The sequence below is a fragment of the Pinus tabuliformis genome, chromosome 4_1, assembly GCF_031772625.1.
Source record: "Pinus tabuliformis cultivar Carrire ecotype Pingquan chromosome 4_1, CPIR1, whole genome shotgun sequence".
Taxonomy (NCBI): Eukaryota; Viridiplantae; Streptophyta; class Pinopsida; order Pinales; family Pinaceae; genus Pinus; species Pinus tabuliformis.
This window is the reverse complement of record NC_142303.1, coordinates 834,724,823-834,745,911: the sequence shown is the minus strand read 5'-3', so window position 1 is coordinate 834,745,911 and position 21,089 is coordinate 834,724,823. Positions and strand designations below refer to the sequence as shown.

The 21,089-nt window shown below is 39.8% G+C and overlaps 1 protein-coding gene across 3 annotated transcripts in view; it reads right to left on the bottom strand.

Annotated features, from left to right (window-relative positions):
• The window catches only part of LOC149178807 (Plastid-lipid associated protein PAP / fibrillin family protein), a 177,550-nt gene extending 161,524 nt beyond the window's left edge, over positions 1-16,026 (bottom strand). Inside the window, exons 1-3 of one of the 3 annotated variants that reach the window (XM_089420435.1) lie at positions 15,469-16,026; positions 15,262-15,385; positions 14,312-14,491 (exon numbers count right to left, since the gene is read on the bottom strand). In XM_089420435.1, coding sequence (XP_089276561.1) covers positions 14,312-14,491; positions 15,262-15,385; positions 15,469-15,771 — 607 coding nt within the window. In that variant the 5' untranslated portion in view covers positions 15,772-16,026. The remainder of the gene's footprint in view (positions 1-14,311; positions 14,492-15,261; positions 15,386-15,468) is intronic. The other 2 variants (XM_089420437.1, XM_089420436.1) reach the window with 2 other exon arrangements.
• Positions 16,027-21,089: the final 5,063 nt, after the last annotated feature.

The window sequence follows — 21,089 nt, the reverse complement described above, 5'->3', positions numbered from 1 at the left end:
ATTTGACCACCCTCAACAGGAAATGTACACAAAATGCAAAAGATGGTCGGGACATACAAATTTAGCACGTGGACAAAAGCCAAACATGGGATCTACCCCTTATCCATGGCCATCACCCTGGTTCCTATGGGCCCTAGATGAGCCCCCTCCATCATTAAGGAACCCATGATTGTCCCAACCCCTGGTGGGCGATGAATTGCCCTACCTTAAGGGGGTATCCACTGCTATATATTACACAACATGCTCTCATCCCCTAGAACCCCGAACAATTATGAAGAAAAATCAATCAAAGGCAAAAGCCATATGAAAAAGGGTGGAAAAACAAAGGTCAGGGTAACTCATGTACCACAATTTGCTCCCTCCTACACTCATGTACCCAAATGTGGGCTTCTCTTATTGTAGTTACCCTTGTACCATGACATGTGGTTTAGATGATTCCCCTGATCCCCACTCTGTTCCATTACTATATCATTTGCCACCTACCACTTGAAGGATGTACCATGGACATGCCACCCCCTTTAAAGGTTGAAGCGACCTAATAGGGTCTTTGATTAACCCCCTTATGAGCTTGGAGACACTTGTGCATGCCAAAGTCCACTATGGAATGGCATGCTACCATGAAATGCCCCATTGATTTCATGACTTGTAAGCTCTTTTACTTGATTATTATAATGCTTTGTTGTATTGGAGGGCAAGGGGACGCATTGGATCTTATGCAAGATTGCAGGTGGGTCTCCATTTGGGGCTTAGTCTCCCTATATGGGGTCCTAGCCCTCCAAAGGGCCACATTAGCACTTGTAGGGTGAGCGTTGAGAGCCATGGGCCTAGCAGAGACATGGATCCCCAACACCACTCATTGATTACTTGTGTTCCACCTTTTGGATGAAGATGATGCACCTGGTTCACCATGCCCAGTCAGCTCCACACTTGCACCATACACTTGGCAACTGATCTGGGGTCTCAATATGGCTGATGACATCATCCTAGTCCTTACAAATCGTTTACAGGAATTTTCGATCTGCTTGGAGACCCATGAGGATGTCCTTGTGCCACTCACACCCACTTGGGGGCACCACAGGGATTTGCTTGGAAACAAGGGGCCAACCCCTTGTACACTATGTTTGAAGTCCATTCTCACATCATGGCACACTCTGACTTCATTAGGCCTCCTGAAAGGCCCAACCCTCACTTTATTGATCATTCTACCCTCTTGAGAGGTTTATTATTGTGTTATTGAGCTATCTTAGTGGGCTTGTGTTAATTTTGGCAACTAGGGTCAAACTTCACATTGGACAACTCAAATGAGGCAACTCATATTTTTCTTGGATTCCTCTCTCCGAGTGGTGTAAGATTGATCTAAAGATCATCCCATTATGACATGTACAAATGGAATTATGAATTTATTTTGATTATGGACAAATTGTCAAGGTCGACCAGTAAACTCAAGTAGGCTCATAAGCCCAACAATCATGTCTATTCATCCTCAACGTTTGCATATAAATACATGGTGCCTCTTCCTTAGGACACTTCGCTCACTCGCAATCTTCTCTCTCCTACATTTGATTGGGTACAAAATTCAGAAGGTGCTCTCCACACGTGTGAGGAAAAGGAAGGGTTTTATGTTCCAGTCGTTGACTAAAATTGCAAAGGTTGTTTTTTACTGTGTTGACCAAGCGTTGACCTGTTTTGAGTGTGGTTTTGGGTGGAGGAATTCTATTTGAGCAGGCCGCAATTCTAGGCATGAAATCCAAGGCAATCTGACCTTTGTTTGACCAGCGTTGACTATGCTAGGGCTGGCTGCAGCATTGACCTTTGTTGACAAGATTTGACTGCACTTTTTCGTACTATTTTTGGGTTGTTTGGACTTGCTGTTGGAGGCCGAAGTTGACTGGGTTTGACCAAGCTGAATTGAGGAAGAATTCTACCCTATTTGACCAGTGTTGACTTTCTGGTTAGGGCTTTTTGTTTCTGCTATTTCACTGATCAGAATTTCACTGTAATTGGGCAAGTGAATATTATACATTGTACTCTCTCTTTGCTGAACTTTTGAAGAATTATAAGAAGAATTGATCAAGGGTTTCCCCACATTGGGGTTTGTCCCTGGTTGGTGCCACATATTGTGTCCTCTTGTCTTGGCTAGTCTTCTACTGTTATTGTTTATGTTCTATCTGCATTTTACTATCATCATGATGTGATTGTTGAACTGGATATTGATATTGGGCTAATAAAGAAATTGAATTAAAATTGCTCTAAGCATAGAACATACCATTGTTATCTAAAATTAACAGCTTGTCACCAAGGGATGTTATTATTGCACATTATTTTCTTATTTGGGGCTAAATAAGACAAATTAGGCTATTTGAATCCCCTATTGGATTGTATAAATAGATGAGAGGATGGTTCATTTCTCTCATCATCACTTGGATTGGATTAGTATCTCTTGAGAGACTTTCGCACTTTTTGTTGGGTAGACTTTTTGGAGTATTCTTAATGCACTATGATGTTTGGGTTTTCGCTATTGTCTTTGGAGCTTCTTTCTAATGCAAAGTTGATGAATGGATATACTCTCTCTCTCATGTAAGTCAAATTTTGACGCTATTCTTGTTATTTTACTGGTTTACTACATGTTATGGTTATCATTATTCTTGTATAGGTTAAAGTAAATGTGAAATTCTTCTGGGAACCTTGAATAAGTGATTTAATGCATGCATTGTACTTGAAGAGAGTGGGTGAATGTTTCTAGAGGCACCTAATAGGTTTTAAGCCTCAAAAATTTATCTCTTTGGCAATTTTGAAGTGTAAATCTTTGATTACCTAGTTGTTGCCCTTGAATAGGCTAGCACAAGTTAATTAGGGCTCCTTAGCTTACGAAAATTCTCAATCTATATATCTTGACTCCATTAAGCCCAAGCAATAAGGCATTGATCCTCGTATCCCTTTGGTGGTCAAATTTCCTTCTTTTTCTTCACTTTTCCAAATTCTAGGCCTAACCCTAGAGGGTCACCTAGGGCATCAAGCGAAATATTTTCTAGCCATCCAAAACCCTTGAAAATTGGTCCACAACTGCGTTGGGGTCTTCTCAAGGAGCCCTCCAAATTTGCAGTCAATCCGGCGGTCAATCGACAATGGGATCCTAAGATATTACAAGCCCTAGCTTAGGGACCATTCTCCTCCGTAGGTCACTTTGGGTTAGTGTCCTCATTAGGATCATTGCATTTGGATTTCAAAAGAAAATTAGTCCTTTGATCTTATTCTCCTCCCTAACCAGGTCAAGCCCCTCCATTATTGGTCAACTCCACACCATTGACCTGGTTTGGGTCCACTTGGGTTCTTTGTGGTCCCACAACTTCATAACTCAAATTCCATGAAGATTACATAGAATCCATTCCTCTATAAGGATCATTAAGTCTAGGAAGCCCCTTGTCAAGGCATATTCCCCAAACCTAGGCTCAAGTATCCCCTTAGCCCTTCTTGGAGAGCCCATCACTTTGCTTCTTAAGCAAGTAAGCTATATAACTGAGTGTTTCTTGTGAATAGGCCTTAGGAATCACTCTATATCTTATGATTGGTCTATCCATCCTTGTGATTCATCTCATACTGAGACTCCTCCCAATAGTGAAAGTCCGTAAAGAGCAGGGAACCTTAGCTGAGGTGACAGTGGGCTATTGCTTCATTATTGCCCTCGACCTAGTAGTTGCTCTATAGGATCCCCTTCTAGGACCCCTGCTAGTTTGAGTGGTAACAAGCCCCGAGCAATAAAAATGAAGAAAAATCAATAGAAGGCAAAAGGCATATAAAGAAGGGTGGAAAAACAAAGTTCGGGGTAAATCATGTACCATGATTGCTCCCTCCTACATTCATACACCCAAGGTATGGGCTTCCCTCATCATAGTTGCCTTTGTACCATGGCATGTGGCTTGGAGCCTCCCCTATTGCCCCCACTTTGTTCCATCATTATTTCACATGACCCCTACCATTTGAAGGATGTACCATGGAAGTGTCACTCCCTTAGAGGTTGAAACCACCTAATAGGGTCCTCCATTAACCTCTCTTGTCAAGGAAGGTAATACTAGTACATGTTCAAACCCTATTTAGAAGGGCATGCCACTATGAAGTATCCACTTTTGCCCCTGATTAGCAAACCTATTTACTTAATTGCACTAATGGATTATTGGTATGGAAGGTGAGGAGATGCATTGAATCTTATATAGGATTGCAGGTGGTTTTTCGTCTTGGACTTGGCCTCCCTATATGGGATCCAAGCCCTCTAGAGGGTCATAATGGCACTTTTAGGGTGAGCGTTGAGACCCATGGGCCTTCAACCATGTAGAGCATTGATTGCCACACCATGGGCTTCTTCAACACCACCACATTGCCTATTCGTGCCCCACTTTTACAGAAATGATGATGCACTTGGACCACGGTGCCCAGTTGGCTACACATTGCACTCGACACTTGGCAGCTGATCCAGGGCCCAGAGGAGGTTTTGTCCTTCCTGGGGAGACATGGGAGGGCATGTGTCATCTTCTAGCCTTCATTGATGGATCATCAACTTGATCTTGAGCCATTTGGAGCCCACAGAGCCCAAATTGGTGTTTGGAGATGTTTTGCAACATTTGGAGGGCATCCCCCTCTTATTCACCATGTTTGAGGCCCTCATTCTCATCATCAGCACAAGAGGCCTCAACGCTACCCTTCTAGGCCTCCATGACATCCTAGCGTGGCCCTAAGAAGGCTTATTCGATTTATTTTATGAGCTATCATGGTTGGCTTGTAACCATGGGTGGGTTGCTAGATATTTTAGGCATTGGATGGGCCTTTCTTTTATTTGTGAACGCTTAGATCATGTATAAATAGATGAGGCCTAGCCTCATTCTATCATCATCACTTGGATTTCGATATCTCCTCTTGAGAAATTTCGGACCTACAATTGTTAGACGAATTTGGATGATTGGATGCATTTTGACATTTGGAAAAAATTCGTTATCTTTCTTGGAGCTTATTGTTGGCATTTTGATAAATGGATATATTCGTAATTGTCTTGTAAGTACTATTTGATGCTATAATTTTTATCTAATTAATGTCTAATGCATGGAATCTTGTCTTATGGTTTTTAATGTGCCCTAATTAATGAAATTTGGTTAGAACATTGAAGTTATTGAAAATTTTGCATGTGTTATTCATCAATAATGAATGAATGAATGTTCCTAGAAGTTGTATTGTACATCGCATCCTTGAAACTCCATTAATTGTTGCCATCAAAGTATAAATTTCTAGAGTAGTTGTGTAGTTGCCTCTCCTAGGGCTAGCGAAGCTACCTCTAGGATGCCTTGAAGAGCGAAGTTACCAAATCAAGATAGTCCTTGACTCCAATTCTCCCAATTGCTAGGCACTAGTCTTAATCCTTGGTGATCAAACCTAAATTGATAAATCATCTTTCTATCACCTCCTTTTACCTCTTTTTCTTCGTCCCTTTAAGGATAGGGAGGTCCCTCTAGGGCTTGGAGTGAATTTCAATAAGAGAGTGTTTTTTGAATTCTGTCCAGACAGGATTCATTCTTAGTGTCTCCTCTAGGCATCCCCAAGTTTTGAATGAATTCCAACGGTGGAATTTCAATAGAATTGATGCCCTAGCCATCACACCAAGTGGGAACCCTACAAGCTAATCCTTCAACTTGGGGATTCTTTGAAGGTTTATGCTTTAGTACTTGTTGAAGTATATCATTCACAACCTTTTATTTTGTCTACCTGGACATTGGATGAACGCTTATCTCGTCATATATCTCAACTTTAGGCTCGTGTAGCCTTTCTTTCAAGGGTTTTTTCTTGAAAAGTATTCCTAGCTTCTCCCAAACCTCACACTTCCTTTCCATTGAATGAGCCTCCTTGCCTCACTTCAAATCTATCCTTGATATATCTATCACAAGTGAGGGATATTGGGACTCAAACCGTCATTGAAAATCCGAGAAGAGAAGGGGACTTAGGTTGTGGTGACAGTGGGCCTTTGTCCCAACGTGTTGTTATGCCCTTTAGCTTTTGCCTCTATACAAGGCCTACTAGTTTTTGCAACAACAATCCCGCTTCCCAATACCATATATCTCACTACCCTCCGCTCATTACAAAAGCCCTTTTCTACATTTTTCCCATCTGGGTCCACAATTTTTCCATCGGGTCCTCAAGGTGTTAGCCTCCCCTTCCCCTTGTCCCCATCTTGGGTCGAGCCTGGAACGATGTCCCAGAGGTTGATGCAACGAAAAAGAAAGATAAAAGCATAATTTGGCCACATACAACAGGGAAGGTACCACAAAATGCAAAAGATGGTCAGGACAATAAAATTTAGCACGCGGGCAAAAGCCAAACATGAGCTCTACCCCTTATCATTATGGCCATCACCCTAGTTCCTAGGGCCCCTATGAGTGTCACCTACATCATTAAGGAACCCATGAATGTCCCAACCCTTGGTGGGCAACAAACTACCCCACCTTAAGGGGGCAATCACTGTTGCATCTTACACGTCATGCTCTCATCCGTTTGAGCCCCGAGCAATTAAAGGAAAAAAAAATCAATAAAAGGCAAAAGGAAAATGAAGAAGGGTGGAAAAACAAAGGTCGGGGTAACTCGTGTGCCATGATTGCTACCTCCTACATTCATATACCCAAGGTGTGGGCCTCCATCATAGCTACCCTTGTACCATCGCATCTTGGAGCCTTCCCTTTGTCCCTTTGTCCCCACTCCATTCCATCATCATTTCACATACCACCTACCACTTGAGGAGTGTACCTTGGACTTGGCATTCCCTCAAAGGTTGAAAACACCTAATAGGGTCCTTCATTAACCTCTCTTGTCGAGTGAGGCAACACCAGCACAAGTTCAAAGCCTAAATTGGAAGGGAAAGCCACTATGAAGTGTCCACTTTTCCCTTGATTAGCAAGCTTATTTACTCAATTGCGCTAAAGAATTATTGTATTGGAAGGTGAGGAGACACATTAGATATTACACAAGATTGCAGGTGGGTTTTCATCTTGGACTTGGCCTCCCTATACTGGATCCAAGCCCTCTAGAGGATCACCATGGCCCTTGTAAGGTAAGCGTTGAAAGCCATCCATGCAGAGCATTGATTGCCACACTATGGGATCCTTTAGCACCATCACTTGCTTGTTTGTTCCCCAGTTATATAGAGTTGATGACGCACTTGGACTACATTGCCCAACCATCTACACATTGCACCCAACACTTGGCAGTTGATCCAGGGCCCAAAGGAGGTTTTGTCTTTCCTAGGGAGACATGGGAGGGCATGTGTCATCTTCTGGTCCTAATTGATGGAGCATTGACTTGATTTTGAGCCACCTGGAGACCCATGAGACCATTGTTTGTGCCCCAGAGCCAATTGGGAGCACCACATGATGTTTTGCTTGTAGATCAAGGGGCCACCCCCTTTGACCATAATTTGTAGAGGCCTCTTCTTCAACATGGCACTTGAGGACTCAACAAGGCCCTCCAATGGTCCTTTGCACCATTATTGTATCATTTTGGCTTCATGGGGATGGCTTATCTTACACATTTGAGCTATTTGGTGGGCTTATCACCAAAGACATGTTATTTTTGCACATTAAAATAATATTAGGGGAATTTTTTGGCTAATTCGAATTAGAGGAGACTCATATATATAGAACTAATCCTCATTCATTTGGATCATCATCACTTGAACTTGGATATCTCTTCTTGAGAATTTCGCAATTTCTCTTAGTTGTCTATTAGAGCTCTCTTGATGCATTTCGATATCTTTGGAGCTGAAATTTTGTTCTCTATTGGAGCCATCATCTTGATTTTGGATTTTGGATGTATCTCTTATTGTCTTGTAAGTAATCTTGTTGAAGATTTTTACATGAAAAAAATGTGTGGAAATTTTGTAACTAGCACTTCTTTTTTGCCTATTATTGAATATCATTATAAAGGATTGTTAGATTGCAAATTTGTGCATGTTACTAATTGATAACAAGTGGATGAATGTTCCTAGTGGAGTAAAACTTGTTTTTCTTCCATGAAAATCCATAATTCTTGGGTGGGTAAATGTTAGAGAGTGCTTGTTAGGGTACCACTTTCTAGTCTCCTTGAAGACAATTTCGGCCAAATTTCAAATCACATAGACTCCATAGCCCAAGGACAAGGCACTGATCCGAGTGAATTTCGTGATCACCCCTTCTTCCCTTTCTTTTTCTCCAAAATTTTCGGCCTCCAAACCTAGACAGCCTAGCTAGGGCTTCCTGCGAAATTCATTAGACGGACTATTTTTTTATTCTGCTTGGTTAGGCTACTGCACTGGTGATTCCTATAGTGATTCTCTAGGTTTCATGCAATTCCCACGATTCATTCTCGAGAAATCTCAAGCCCTAGCTCTAGCTTTGAAGCCCATCTTGAGTGTTCAAGTGTGTTGGCTTTCTTGAGGGTTAGTGCACATAGTATTCGGTGGAATAAATTAATCAAACCCTTTCTCTCATCCCACCTTGACCTAGAGAGCACTTTGGAGAGTCTTTTCCAATGATTACACATAAACCCTAGGTCTCGTGTGGTCCCATTCTAGGTTTCTCAAGGATAGCTAGAGCTTATTTAGAAGCACATAAGCATCATACAAAGCTTCTTGAGTATTCCAAAATATCTCTGCAACCTTGACCTTAGGCCTTGCCATCATTGGATATCATTAACCCTAGGTCTAGGTCTTCTCATAGGTCTTTCTTGGAGAATCGTTTTGTTTCTCTTAAAGCATTCAGCCTTAATTTGAGCCTCGCCTTTGAATGGGCCTTGGAAATCACAATATACCTAGTCATTGATTCCATCATTCATAGTGATGTACCTCATACCAAGACTCCTGCCATTGGTGAAAGTTCGTAAAGAGCAAGGGACACTAACTGAGGTGACAGTAAGTCTTTGTCCCCTTGTTGTCATTTGGTCTAGCAATTGTCCCTTAGGTACCCCTCCTAAGGACCCCTGCTATATTGTGTGGCAACAGGACCTCTTAAGGGAAGCTCAAGGTGATAAATAAGTGGCTTTCAAGGGTATTTCACTTCCTCCAAGAGACCTAGAAGAAACATATGCAAGGCCTAGGGTTTTATGAATAATTGTGGGAAGAAGTGCTTACAAGGTCCAGGCAAGGAGGAGAAAGGACTTCTTGTGATTTACTCAAATAAGTACTAAGCTAATACAACCCTCAAAGAAGTCCCCAAATCAAGGAAATGCAAACTAGGGTTTCCCTCTTGGGGCACACCTAGGGCACAAGATTTTATGGATGAAAACCAATGGGATACTTGCTAGACTTTGAGGTCTTCTAGATAAGACCCTAAGCTTGAAGTCTATACTCTCGGAATCCACCTTTTCACTCTCTAGAGAATTTTGCTCTATGCCCATGCCTAACCGTCTAATAAGAGGGGACCAAAATTATGGAAGGAGAAATTATGGAGAGAAAAAGGTTTGATCACCAAATGGCTTGGACCAACGCCTTTTCCTTTGGGCTTATGGAGTCTCAGATGCTTTAGATTTACCAAAATCGTCCTTAAGGAGGTCAAAAATTGATGCCCTAGCTACCAACCCTCAACAATTACCCACTCAAAAATTATGGAGTTTTATGTAAGAAAAATAATATTTCCTCTGCTAGGAACATTCATCATTTTCCATACAATGAATAACATATGCAATTGTCAACCAAATAGCCTTCAAAATTATCTTCAATAAATTAGGGCACAATAGCATTAACCGAGTTGCAACAATTCCATACATTAGACATATTCTAAAAGGGAAACTTCAAAATAAAGCACTTACAAGATGACAACATGATATATCCATCCATGATTTAAGAGATAGCTCCAAAGAAGATCGAATTTCAGCTCCAAATATCGAAATGCATCCAAGATCATCCAATAACCAACCAAAGAATTTGCCAAGAAGGCCAAAATTCCCAAGTGTGATGATGATCCAATACAAATGAAGTTGAGTTCTATTTATGAGTCCTACTAGGTCAAATTTAGCCTATAAGCCCCTAAACATTATAAAAAATGAGCAAGATACATCCCTTGGTCACAAGCCGACCAAGTAACTTTTACAAATTATGAATTGGCCATCAAAATGCTAGTCGAACTGATGACATCATACTGATGCAGGGCCATTGGAGGGACACATTGAGTCCTCTTGGTGACAAAATGTGTGAGAGGGCTCCATAAATCACTAACTAGGGGATGGCCCCTAATTCTCCATGCAAGTCATCATGTGGGGCCCCAAATTGGGTTTGGGGCACAAAAGTTGTTCTATGGGTCTCCTAATGATGGAATAACCTGTAAATGCTCCAGGACTGAGGGCTCTGATGATGGTACTTGCCCTCCCATGTCTCATGGGGTGAGATAAACCTCTTCTGGGCCTTGGATCAACTGCCAAACCACGTGATCACTGCTAAGCCAGCTAGGGCACACTAGTCCAAGACTCCAAGTGCATCATCTTGTGAATAAAGTGGGGCAATGATCAAACTATTGAAGGTGTTGAGGGTGCCCATGGCATGAAATGATGCTCTACACATGATGGGAGTCCCATGGCTCTCAACACTTCACCCGAGGTTGTCAATATGATCCTCTGGTGGACTTGGGCCCCAATTAAGTTGCCCAACCCATGATGAAACCACCTGCCAATTACATATAATGTTCAGTGTTGCATCCTCACCATTAGGTACAATAATTCATTAGTGCATCTAAGTGAATCAAACTTGTTTGTCAAGGGCACATTGAGACTTCATATTGGGCTTCCTCTCCAAATTTGGGGCTTTGACCTCGTAATGGTGTTACCTCCCTAGGTGGGAGTGGCTAATAAACAACCTTATTAGGTGTTCACAGCCCCCAAGGCTCAAGACAGTTCCCTGGTACATCCTTCATTTGATAGGTGTCATGTGAATGATGATGAATGGATGGGGACACGGGGGTCTCAAGGCCAAATGCCATGGGTTCAAGGGTGGCAATGATGAGGGATGTCCACATATTGGGTGTATAGATGTAGGAGGGAGCAATCGTGGATACATGAGTTACCCAGGCCTTTATTTTTCCACCCTTCTTTATTTGTTGTTTGTCTTCTCTTGATTTTTCATTGTATTACTACTCAGGGCTCCAGGTAATGAGAGCATGATGTGTATGATGTAAGCAGCTATTACCCCCTTAAGGTGGGGCAGTTCATTGCCCACCAAGGGTTGGGATGTGCATGGGTTCCTTAATGATGTGAAGGAACTCATGGGGCCCTAGGAACCAGGGTGATGGCCACGAGGATAAGGGGTAGAGCTCATGTTTGGCTTTTTCCCACATGCTATACTGAATGTCCCAGCCATCTTTCGCATTTTATAATATTCTTTTCTTTTGTTTCTTGCTTGTGGCCATGATATGCTTTTAACATTCTTTTAGTTGCATCAACCTCCGGGGCAACATTTCCAGGCCCGACCCAGACATGTGGACAAGGGGAGGGGGTATGTCAGTGCCTTATGGACCCAATGGTCATGTGGACCGAGAAAAGGAAAATGATGAAATAGGTCTTGTAATGTGCAGAGGGGAGTGAAAAAATTAGAACGGCAAAATGAGACCACGCTACCAAAATCAGAATTTTCCAAGTAGTGCCTTTCCTAAAGCCATAGGCCAATAGGGGAGATCCCATAGGACTAGGATTGAGGATTAACCCCTCATTTAAGGTGAGGGAACAAAACCACAGTCAAAACCCTTCCTTCTTCCAAGTCAACCAACAATCCATGCCCAAGATGCCCAAAGAAAAACAAGCATAAGCACCCGATCACACAATGAAAAACATAACTTTAGGGTTGGATTGCCCACCTTCAACATATGCTCTCGACAGATGGGTGAGGGGACACATGCTGATGCAAGGAGAGGAGATCAAATGGCACAATACATTGGCTACAGTAGTGGCTATCAAGAGTTGTTGACTACCGGCTGAAGAGATTTCTAGGAGAAAAATTATCCTATAGGGTCACCCACTTTTGGTGGGTAACAGACGTCACATAAAAGGGTTTCTCCCAACGAGAATCAAAAAATACAGTGTGGATTAAGCCAAAGTGGGGGGCGATTTCCAGAAGGACCAAGCCCACTTCCTAGACATAAGCCGTACATAGTGACCTAGAGAAATATCTACTTTATAATCCAGCAAAGGGTGAAACTCCAAGGCACATGTAAAAAATTTCAACAACCAAATTAATAAATTCTTCAAAAATTTCCAAATTTCCTTTATTTTTCTGCATTAGGATAGGTTTTCTGCTTGCTGGTTTTTACTGTCATAATAATTTATGGCAACCTTTTATAGGGAAATATTGAATAAATTGCCAGATCTAAACCCCATTTAGGTACAAGTTATCATTGTTTGACTTTTACACTTGTATCTATCCTTCTAGTTGCAGATTACCAAGTTAAGAGGATGTTTTGCTTGTTGAATTTGTGTATTCAGCCATCAAAAAACAAGTTCTAAAGTCTTGCAAGTAAGTATATTGCATTAGAACTTGTAATTTTCAGCTCTTTACTTGTTTATCAACAATATTTTCACATTGTAGTTGAATAAAATTCATGTTCCATCTATTTAAATTGAATATTAATTTTCCAGAAAATTTATGGGTTATTAAACATAACCCAGAATTCTGAAAGCCAATTTCTAGCTAGCTGGAAATTGACTTTTCAGCACAAATTTGATAGAGGGGAGGCCCCAAAGCCTCTATAATCACCCTTTAGCCTTTCTACACTCTTGGGCAATTCCCTAGAGGTGTTTTCCACAAAGTACATTGGCTATTTTATCAAATAAGCTTGTTGTCCTTGCATTTCTATGCAGGTTTTACAGGTTTTCACACAGGATAGCAAGTTATTTTAACTCATAACTCCTTAACCATACTTCAAAATCAAGAAATAGTCACATATTTAGTTAGGGTAATCCCAGTAAACCAAAATCCATAGATCACAAGATATATCTTTGAAATATTTTGGCTACTAATATTAAATCTGTTCTGTTTTTAGTACCATTTTACACAGGTCAGCAAACAATTTGAGAACACTTCCACCCCATTAACTCCATAAGGCATTGGACACCAACTAGAGCTATTGGGTGATATTTAGGGGCTCCTTCCTCAGTCGTTTAGGAGGTGTTGGGCCTCTGGGGCTCAGGTTGAGGTGATAGTGGGTCCTTACCCTGTGTGTGCCCATTTAGCAAGACTATCAGGACTCAGGACCTTAGCAACTCTGCTAAAAAGACCAATAACACTCTAGACATATAGTGATCCGATGGCCCATATGCTCTTTGATACTAACAGCTATTGATCGATGGCTTGACACTCAAATGGCCCATGATCTCTATTTAAAGAACATGGAGGGTCATTTGTTAATGATTGATTGTGAGAAAATTAATAAATTGCCTAGGGTGGCCACATTGTCTGCGGCCATGGGCTTTTTTCTCTTGGGTATTAACCACGTAAAAACACTGGATTTATGATCTTTGATCTCATTGCATGTGTGATTATTTAAGATGTTCATCCTATGTGGAATTAGGAATATCTTGCTTTCCCAAACATTCCAAATCATGATACACCCCTTGAAATGCTTCACCACATTTCTAGGCCACATGGTATGCATTTCCATGTAATAGGGCATTCCAGGGATCTAAATGTGGGGATTTTATGCATTTCCTGCAACTCAGATTTACTAGATAGTAAGAATTTAGAATAAATTTTCCAAGCGGGTTTGGTCTAGTGGTTCCAAGACAGGTTTCCATAAAATTTCAGTCACTAAATAACTTTTCTGAAATACTAGGATGCCCCTTCTCAGGGAATTATGATCTGCAGCACCTTGATCTAGGCCATGAACTCCTTTTTTCCCTTTTTATACAGTGTTGCTATATAGGAAAAAATAATCCAATGTATAAAGTTTATTTGCTGATGTTGTCAAACAAACATTTAAACTTTAAAAAAAAATCTCAAGAATAACAACAACCTCCATAGTGCATACATCTCTTACTGGACTAAGATAACCAGGCTACACTATCACGGTTCCGTTGGAAGCATCATTTTATCAGGTTATTGTATAGCTTGTTATGTCACAAATATCAATACAATTATTTTGGGCCCTAAAGATTAAGATTTCCTAATTTTCCGAAACAGACACATCTAATTCTTATCAAAGATGACCCAGAAACTCCAATGCTTGGAAAAAAACAGAATTTCTATTTTGGTTTCTGGTAGGTTCCAACGAAAATTACTGCAACCTAAAATACAATCACATAAAAACAGAGATAATATATTATTTACCTTCCAAGGAAACTTCTCCATCAATTGCATTGAAAGCAGAGAAGGCCACCTTATTACCCACAAAATCTGGAGCCTGTATACTCTGTGTCATTTCCTTTGTTCTCAATAGCAGTCTCCCAATTGCACTTCGATAGTAACCTCCAGGTGATGTTGGGTTTGAGCAATACGCAACATCCCACTCTGAAAACATAAGCCAAATTATCAACTAAATAACAGGGTTTGAGCAATATTCAACATCCCACTTTGGAAACAAAAGCCAAATTATCAACTAACTAACATGCTCCTTATTTATCGATAGAAGATTATTTACAAAACACCTTTGGAAAACAAAAGCAGCTAAACCATGAGCATCATTGTTCTAGTTTTCTTGGTTCCAAGGCTGTCTCAGGTGGTGACATAGAATGAATTTCACCGGCAAAAGGATTGAAAGTTCCTGGGGTAGGATAAATAAGCCTTTGGGTTATCTATAGACATATATATAACTGTTAGCCCATATGCACACCCTTTTGCTTCCTTGCATATGTGTGATCTTGCATGCATCCTGTATAACATTAAATTATGCATAAAATTAAACTGTACTTCCTTTAATGCCGTGATCAAGTTAATGAACGAATGATTGTATCTTTCTTTTTTCTTCACCGGCTAAAATTGCAAAATGAATAAGACCATTTCTCGAACCTGAATTTGATTCTTTTTGCAAGCACAAATTGAATGCATGTACAAGGTGTTTGACATTGATACAAAACATACATTACAAAAGTGTGCATCCACGAACTAATCCATCCAATGCAATGATATGACGCCTAAGAACTTTACTGTGCAAATCTTCGCCAAAGGCACGTTAACATGTGCACATTAAATTAAAGCAAATGACATTTTGCCATGTTTTTCCTGTTAATATTTTCTGACAAAATTTGAAGGGCTGATCACTTATACTTTTGAATTCTCACCTCCAAGTATAAATGGAGACTTGAGGGGCTCTGGCATACATAAACGCTCCAACTGAGAGACAATCCTAGCAACCCTTTCATGCTCTTCATTGCTTAACTTGGCACCTCTGTCTGTTCCCTCTACCTATCAAGTATATCCTGATACTTAAATTATTACCAACAGAGAGATATTTAGAAGGAAAACACAGGGACAGAGAAGAAGGATACCATGGAAAGAAGAGTGCCCAAAAGGTTTTCTGCACTGTTTTCAGTCTGTTGAAGAGAAGTAGGAGCAGGAGATGCTCTCACTACTGAGCTTCTAATAACTGCTCTGGGTCGAACAATGCTGGTGATTGCCAAGCCCTCAAATGGGTGTTGTGCATTGCACCCCTCAATTCCATTTGCATTGGATTTAGAGCTGCTGAAGGCATCGCCGAGACAATTGTTAACGTTGGCACGGACTTTTGGTCTAATGAATGTTGATGTTGCTGAGAACAGAGAAAGATATGAAGAGGAATTGACGAGGGCCATCGGCTGAGTAATGCCTGGCCAACACCTTGGTACGTGGTCGTGGACCAATATCTTAAGAAAGATGATCCTGGTTTTGTGCAAAATAAGCTAGAGTTCGATGAGTGTCATACATAGAAACAAGAATTGGATAAAGCTTGGATATGGTCAGAACATCCAACCAAGGACATGCCACTTCATTTTGTTTTTGTTAATGAACCTGCAACTAAAAAGGCCGGGTCTCCCACTTCGTTCTGTTTTCGTTAATGCCCTTGCAAGTAAGTAAGAAGGTATTTATCATCACGTTATTTTGCTTGGTTAATGACCTTCTAAGTCAAAGCCATTCTTTGTTACGTTGTTAGTGTAATAAAAAGTGAAGAAATGAAAAAATATAAACATATAACATATTATTGATAGCAACGCCATCACTTTGGAAACTCTCACCCTATTAGGATGTTGAAGAGATCGCTACTATTTGCTCACTCTCTTTCTTCCTTCCTTCTAGGAAGCTTAATGGTTGATCACTCTCTATCTGTGATATTTTATATACACATGTCAACGTTAATGTTTGCTTACTCTCCCCCTTTGAAATCAATGGCAAAGGGTTTAAATACCCTCTATGTGACCAGTCTCCCCCTTAATTGTACCACTAGCCGCTAATTATTATATGATTTTTATGAGAGCACTATGGACATGTCTACAAGATAATTTACATGCACCACAAAGATTTATGTTGCACTGCTTTATGAAATGCTCCCTCTAAACTTGTACTCCTTCTGTTGATCTTAAAAACTCCCCTTGGATTTGATAGTCTTTCTTGTCTTGAATCATTATAGCCAGTTGTGTACATGTTTGGACGATTGCCCTATCTTTTCTTGTAAAAGAAACTAATGAAGAGAAGAATGAGACATCACTCCCAACTTCTACCTTAAATACGCCAAAGGTTCTCTAGCAAGAGGTTTGGTGAAGATGTCAACAACTTGTTCCTTGGTTGAGACATATTCCAACTTCACGATTTGATCAACCACCTGTTCTCTAAGAAAATGGTACTTGATGGGGATATGCTTGGTTTTTTAATGAAGAAGAGGATTTTTGAATATACTAATTGCACTTGTGTTATGAAAAATAATTGGAATAGGTTTATCATAAGTGACCTTCGTGTCCTATAAAGTTTGTTTTATCCACAAAATTTAAGTGCAACTAGTTGTAACTGCTATATATTCAACTTTAGCAGTCGAAAGGTAGATAGATTATTGTTTTTTGCTCAACCAGTCTACTAAGCAATTCCCAAGAAAGAAAGCACCACCACTTGTGTTTTTCCTATCATCTACATTTCTAGCCCAATCAGCATCTGTATATGTAGTTAATGAAAAATATTGACCCTTTGGATACCATAGACCATAGTCCATTATGGCTTTTAAATATCCTAGAATTTTCTTAGCAGCTAACAGATGACTTTGTTTGGTGGTTGATTGATACCTTACAACTACACCAACATCTTGCATAATATTTGGGCATGAGGTTGTTAGGTACAAAACACTACCAATTATAGATCTATACATTTTTTTATCTACCTCTAATGACTCATCATCTTTGTTGAGCTTGCATCCAGTGACCATAGGAGCACTAACGAGGGAGCATTTTTCCATCTCAAACTTCTTCAACATTTCTTTGAGATATTTGCTTTGGAAAATGAATATACCTTTTTCTAATTGAGTAGTCTATAGACCAAGAAAAAATAAGAGTTTCCCAAGCAAGGACATCTTAAACTCGGTTTACATATTTGCAACAAATTTTTTACTAAGTGAATCTACATCACTACCAAAAATGATGTCATCAACATAAACAACAATAATTAAAAGAATTGCATTCTCCATTTTAATAGACAAGTTATTGTCAGTTGTTCCCCTTTTGAAACCTTGTTGATATAGATGTTGGTCTAATCTGGAATACCATGTCTTGGGTGCACGTTTAAGTCCATACAATGCCTTCTTCAATCGACACACTTCCTTGAGATTTTCTGACAATCGAAAGCCTTCATGTTGTTCTATGTAAATCTCTTCTTCAAGCTCATCATTCAAAAAGGCTAATTTTACATCCATTTAATAAACTTTAAAATTCTTATGACAGGCAAAATCTAGAAACATTTGAATTGCCTTTAATCTTGCTATAGGGGTAAAAGTTTCATTAAATTCAATTCCTTCAATCTAAGCATAGACTTTGCATGCTAATATGGCCTGATTTCTTACCACATGTCCACTCTCATTTAATTTGTTCCCGAAGGCCCATTTTGTTCCTATGGCATTTTTATTTAATGGCCTTGTGTTTGATCCAGTTCCTCATTCATAGCTTTTATCCAATGCTCATCTTGACTTTCCGAATGAAAATATTTTGGTTCAATCATGGATAACATAGCAATGTGTGCTTGGTTGTGGGTATTCATTAATATTCTTCGAGTTTGAACTCTTGCTTCCTTATCACCAACAATATGATCTATGGGATGATTGTTTTGTACGTACCTTAAGCGAGTTTTTAGGTGAGAGAATTATGTATCTACTTCTTCCTCTTCTCTTCATTTTTCAAGTTGTTATGTTTCATATTCATTGTTGGTCTAATCAACTGGACTAATAAATATTTGTTGCTTGGTTTGAGAGGCAATTACTCATCTACTTTTACATCAATGTTGTCAATTACTTTGCATAGCCTTTTATTGTAACATTTGTAACCCCTGCTCTTATTAGAATACACCCCAAAAATATTCCTTCATCGGCCCTTGCATCAAATTCTTTAAGATTATCATGTTGGACCTTTCATTTTTGTGAACATTTTTAGCAAAAAAATAGCTGCGAAAAATAGGAAACAAAATCTGGGAAAATGAATGGTTAATCTAGCCAGAAAATAGCAATGGAAAAGAAGAAAGTAGCAAGCAAAGGATCAAGCAGTTATAATGGAATCTATCAAATCCGTGAAAGCAAGCTGCTAAAGTTGAGAGATCAAGTAAATGTGGACCAAGCATGTATGTATCTCATTAAGATGATTAGAGTGGACCACATCAAGAAAGCGCGAACAAGATCAAAGGGGCCAAAGATTATATATAGACACATAGAGCAAGCCACAAAGAGAGAGATCATAAGAAGGTTGTCATGTTGCCAGAATTAGGACCTATATTCAGTTGATGTATTTCATTGTAATTTTGTTATAATCTTGAATCTATAATGACAGTTCTGGGAGAAATTTTGAATAGATCCCTCTAAGCCAATATGGATCTGTATATGTAATGTTAGGTCGGCTTGAATATATAAGAAGAGATTTTTGCAGGGAATTATATCTACATTTTATGTATGTGTGTGATTGTAGTTGTGTGCCTACTTTAAAAAAATTTAAGATCTCTTTTTAAATTCTATGTGATGTATTTATTTGTTTCTTATGCAAACATTATTTAGTAGATTTGTGAATGCTAATGATTTCAATGTATATTTGGATTGAGGAAATGCATTATGTCAACTCCTAAACCCCAACCATCACTTTTAAGTTTCGGCACGCCTCGGGTGAGACCTTCTTCACTTGTAGAAGATTGAAAATGCCAGCATCATGCTAGACTACAACGAGCCCTTTGTTGGCACCTTGTGGTAGAACCTTGGGTCTCTATAATCTAAAATTTTCATCAATAAATGGTCATGTTGCTCAACCCTGAAGATTCATTGGGATTTTTAGATAAGGAGACCATGATCATCAAGAGCAGTGTTCAGGAATGGTGTGGGAAGAGGACCTTGACTCATTTGTTCATCAACAGGCTGAATTGCGGTAGAAAAACTTAGATTGGGTTAGGGATGAGATTCTCTTTGCAGAGCCATCCTGTGACCAATATGAAATATTTTGTTGCAAATTCCTTGAGGAGAGGTATCATTGGTTGAGTAGACTACAACACTCCTTGGGAACTAGAAATGTTGGGCGAATCTTTAGAACTTGGACCACAACCGATCTAGTTTCTTTACATTGGTTGAATCATGAACTTACGAGGGTCGTTGACTTTTGGGTACAAGCCACATTAGAAGGATATATCATTGAGTTTGTTGAAGAGAATTGTCATTTGTTTTTTAAGGATGAAGCAGTATTCAAGTATGGGTTAAGAGGATGGTTGTTGAGGGAGATCCCTCAATGGATTAAAGTTCTTATGGTAGAAGAATGATTATTGTCATTTCCTCAAACTAATATGGCAGTGTAAAACCCTTGTACTGTGGGTAGGGTTTTTGGGGGAGATGATGATCAGTTGAAAAGTTGAGAGGAAGTTTCAATGAATGGGGAGGAGTTCTGGAAGTCACGATACTTTAGAGAAATTAGGAGGGCACGAATATCTAATGAATGGAGGGAACACAAGTTATGCAAGATTAAAAGAAGGCGAAGGGAGTTGCAACAGATAGGTGAAGTGTTGAGTAGTCCAAGGTTGTGAAGAGGAGAGATGAGTAGTCTGGAGTTACAGAATGAGATAGTAGGAGAAGGATCTAACTCTAGCACAAGAGAAGGAGCTACAGGAGATGAGTTAGGAAATCAAATTAGGAATAGTGAGGCCCTTCAGGAGTCAGAAGGAATCTGAATGCCAGAAACACCAGGACAGAAGATCGTGATGACTGATCTAAATACTCTTGTAGATGAGGAGATGAAATGTGTTATGAGAAGATTGTTTCATGAGGATGATTCCTACCCTACAAGTAGTAGTGCGGAAGGTAGCAAAATGATTGGCTCTCTCCCTACCCTTCCCCTTGTACTCTATCAAAACCCTGTAAGCTTCATTTCCAAGTTAGTAAAGACTCTGAAGTTCCATAGAATTCATAAGGTATATACAATTGGTAGTTTTGGTAGCAGTAGAAATTTCACAAACTATTCACAACCTGGTTTGAGAGGATTTATCTTAGTGGCGTTTGGTCGTACTTCAATGGCTGGGAACGTAGTTGGATCATTTACTCGATATCCTAAATCTTTAGTCCAAGGAGATGAGGACGCAGACCAACATTGGCACTTGTGTGAAGCTATATATAGATCCATACAAACTCTAGATGACTCTAAAGTGATTGAATTCCATACCACATTGAGAAATAAAGCTCTTCGGTGGTTTTTTAAATGGTTGTTGATAGTTCAAAACCTAACCTTGGATACAACCATACAATAATTCATTAAAGAGTTCAAATTGCCTCAGTCCGAGTAGCATGGATTGGTTGAGTTGTGGGACATTAAGCAATGAGAAGGAGAAATCACGTGGGAGTGTATGTAACGGTTCAAAGATGATGTTGGGAAGTTGACTTATTTGATTCATCCACACCACTAGAAAGATTGGTTCATCAAAT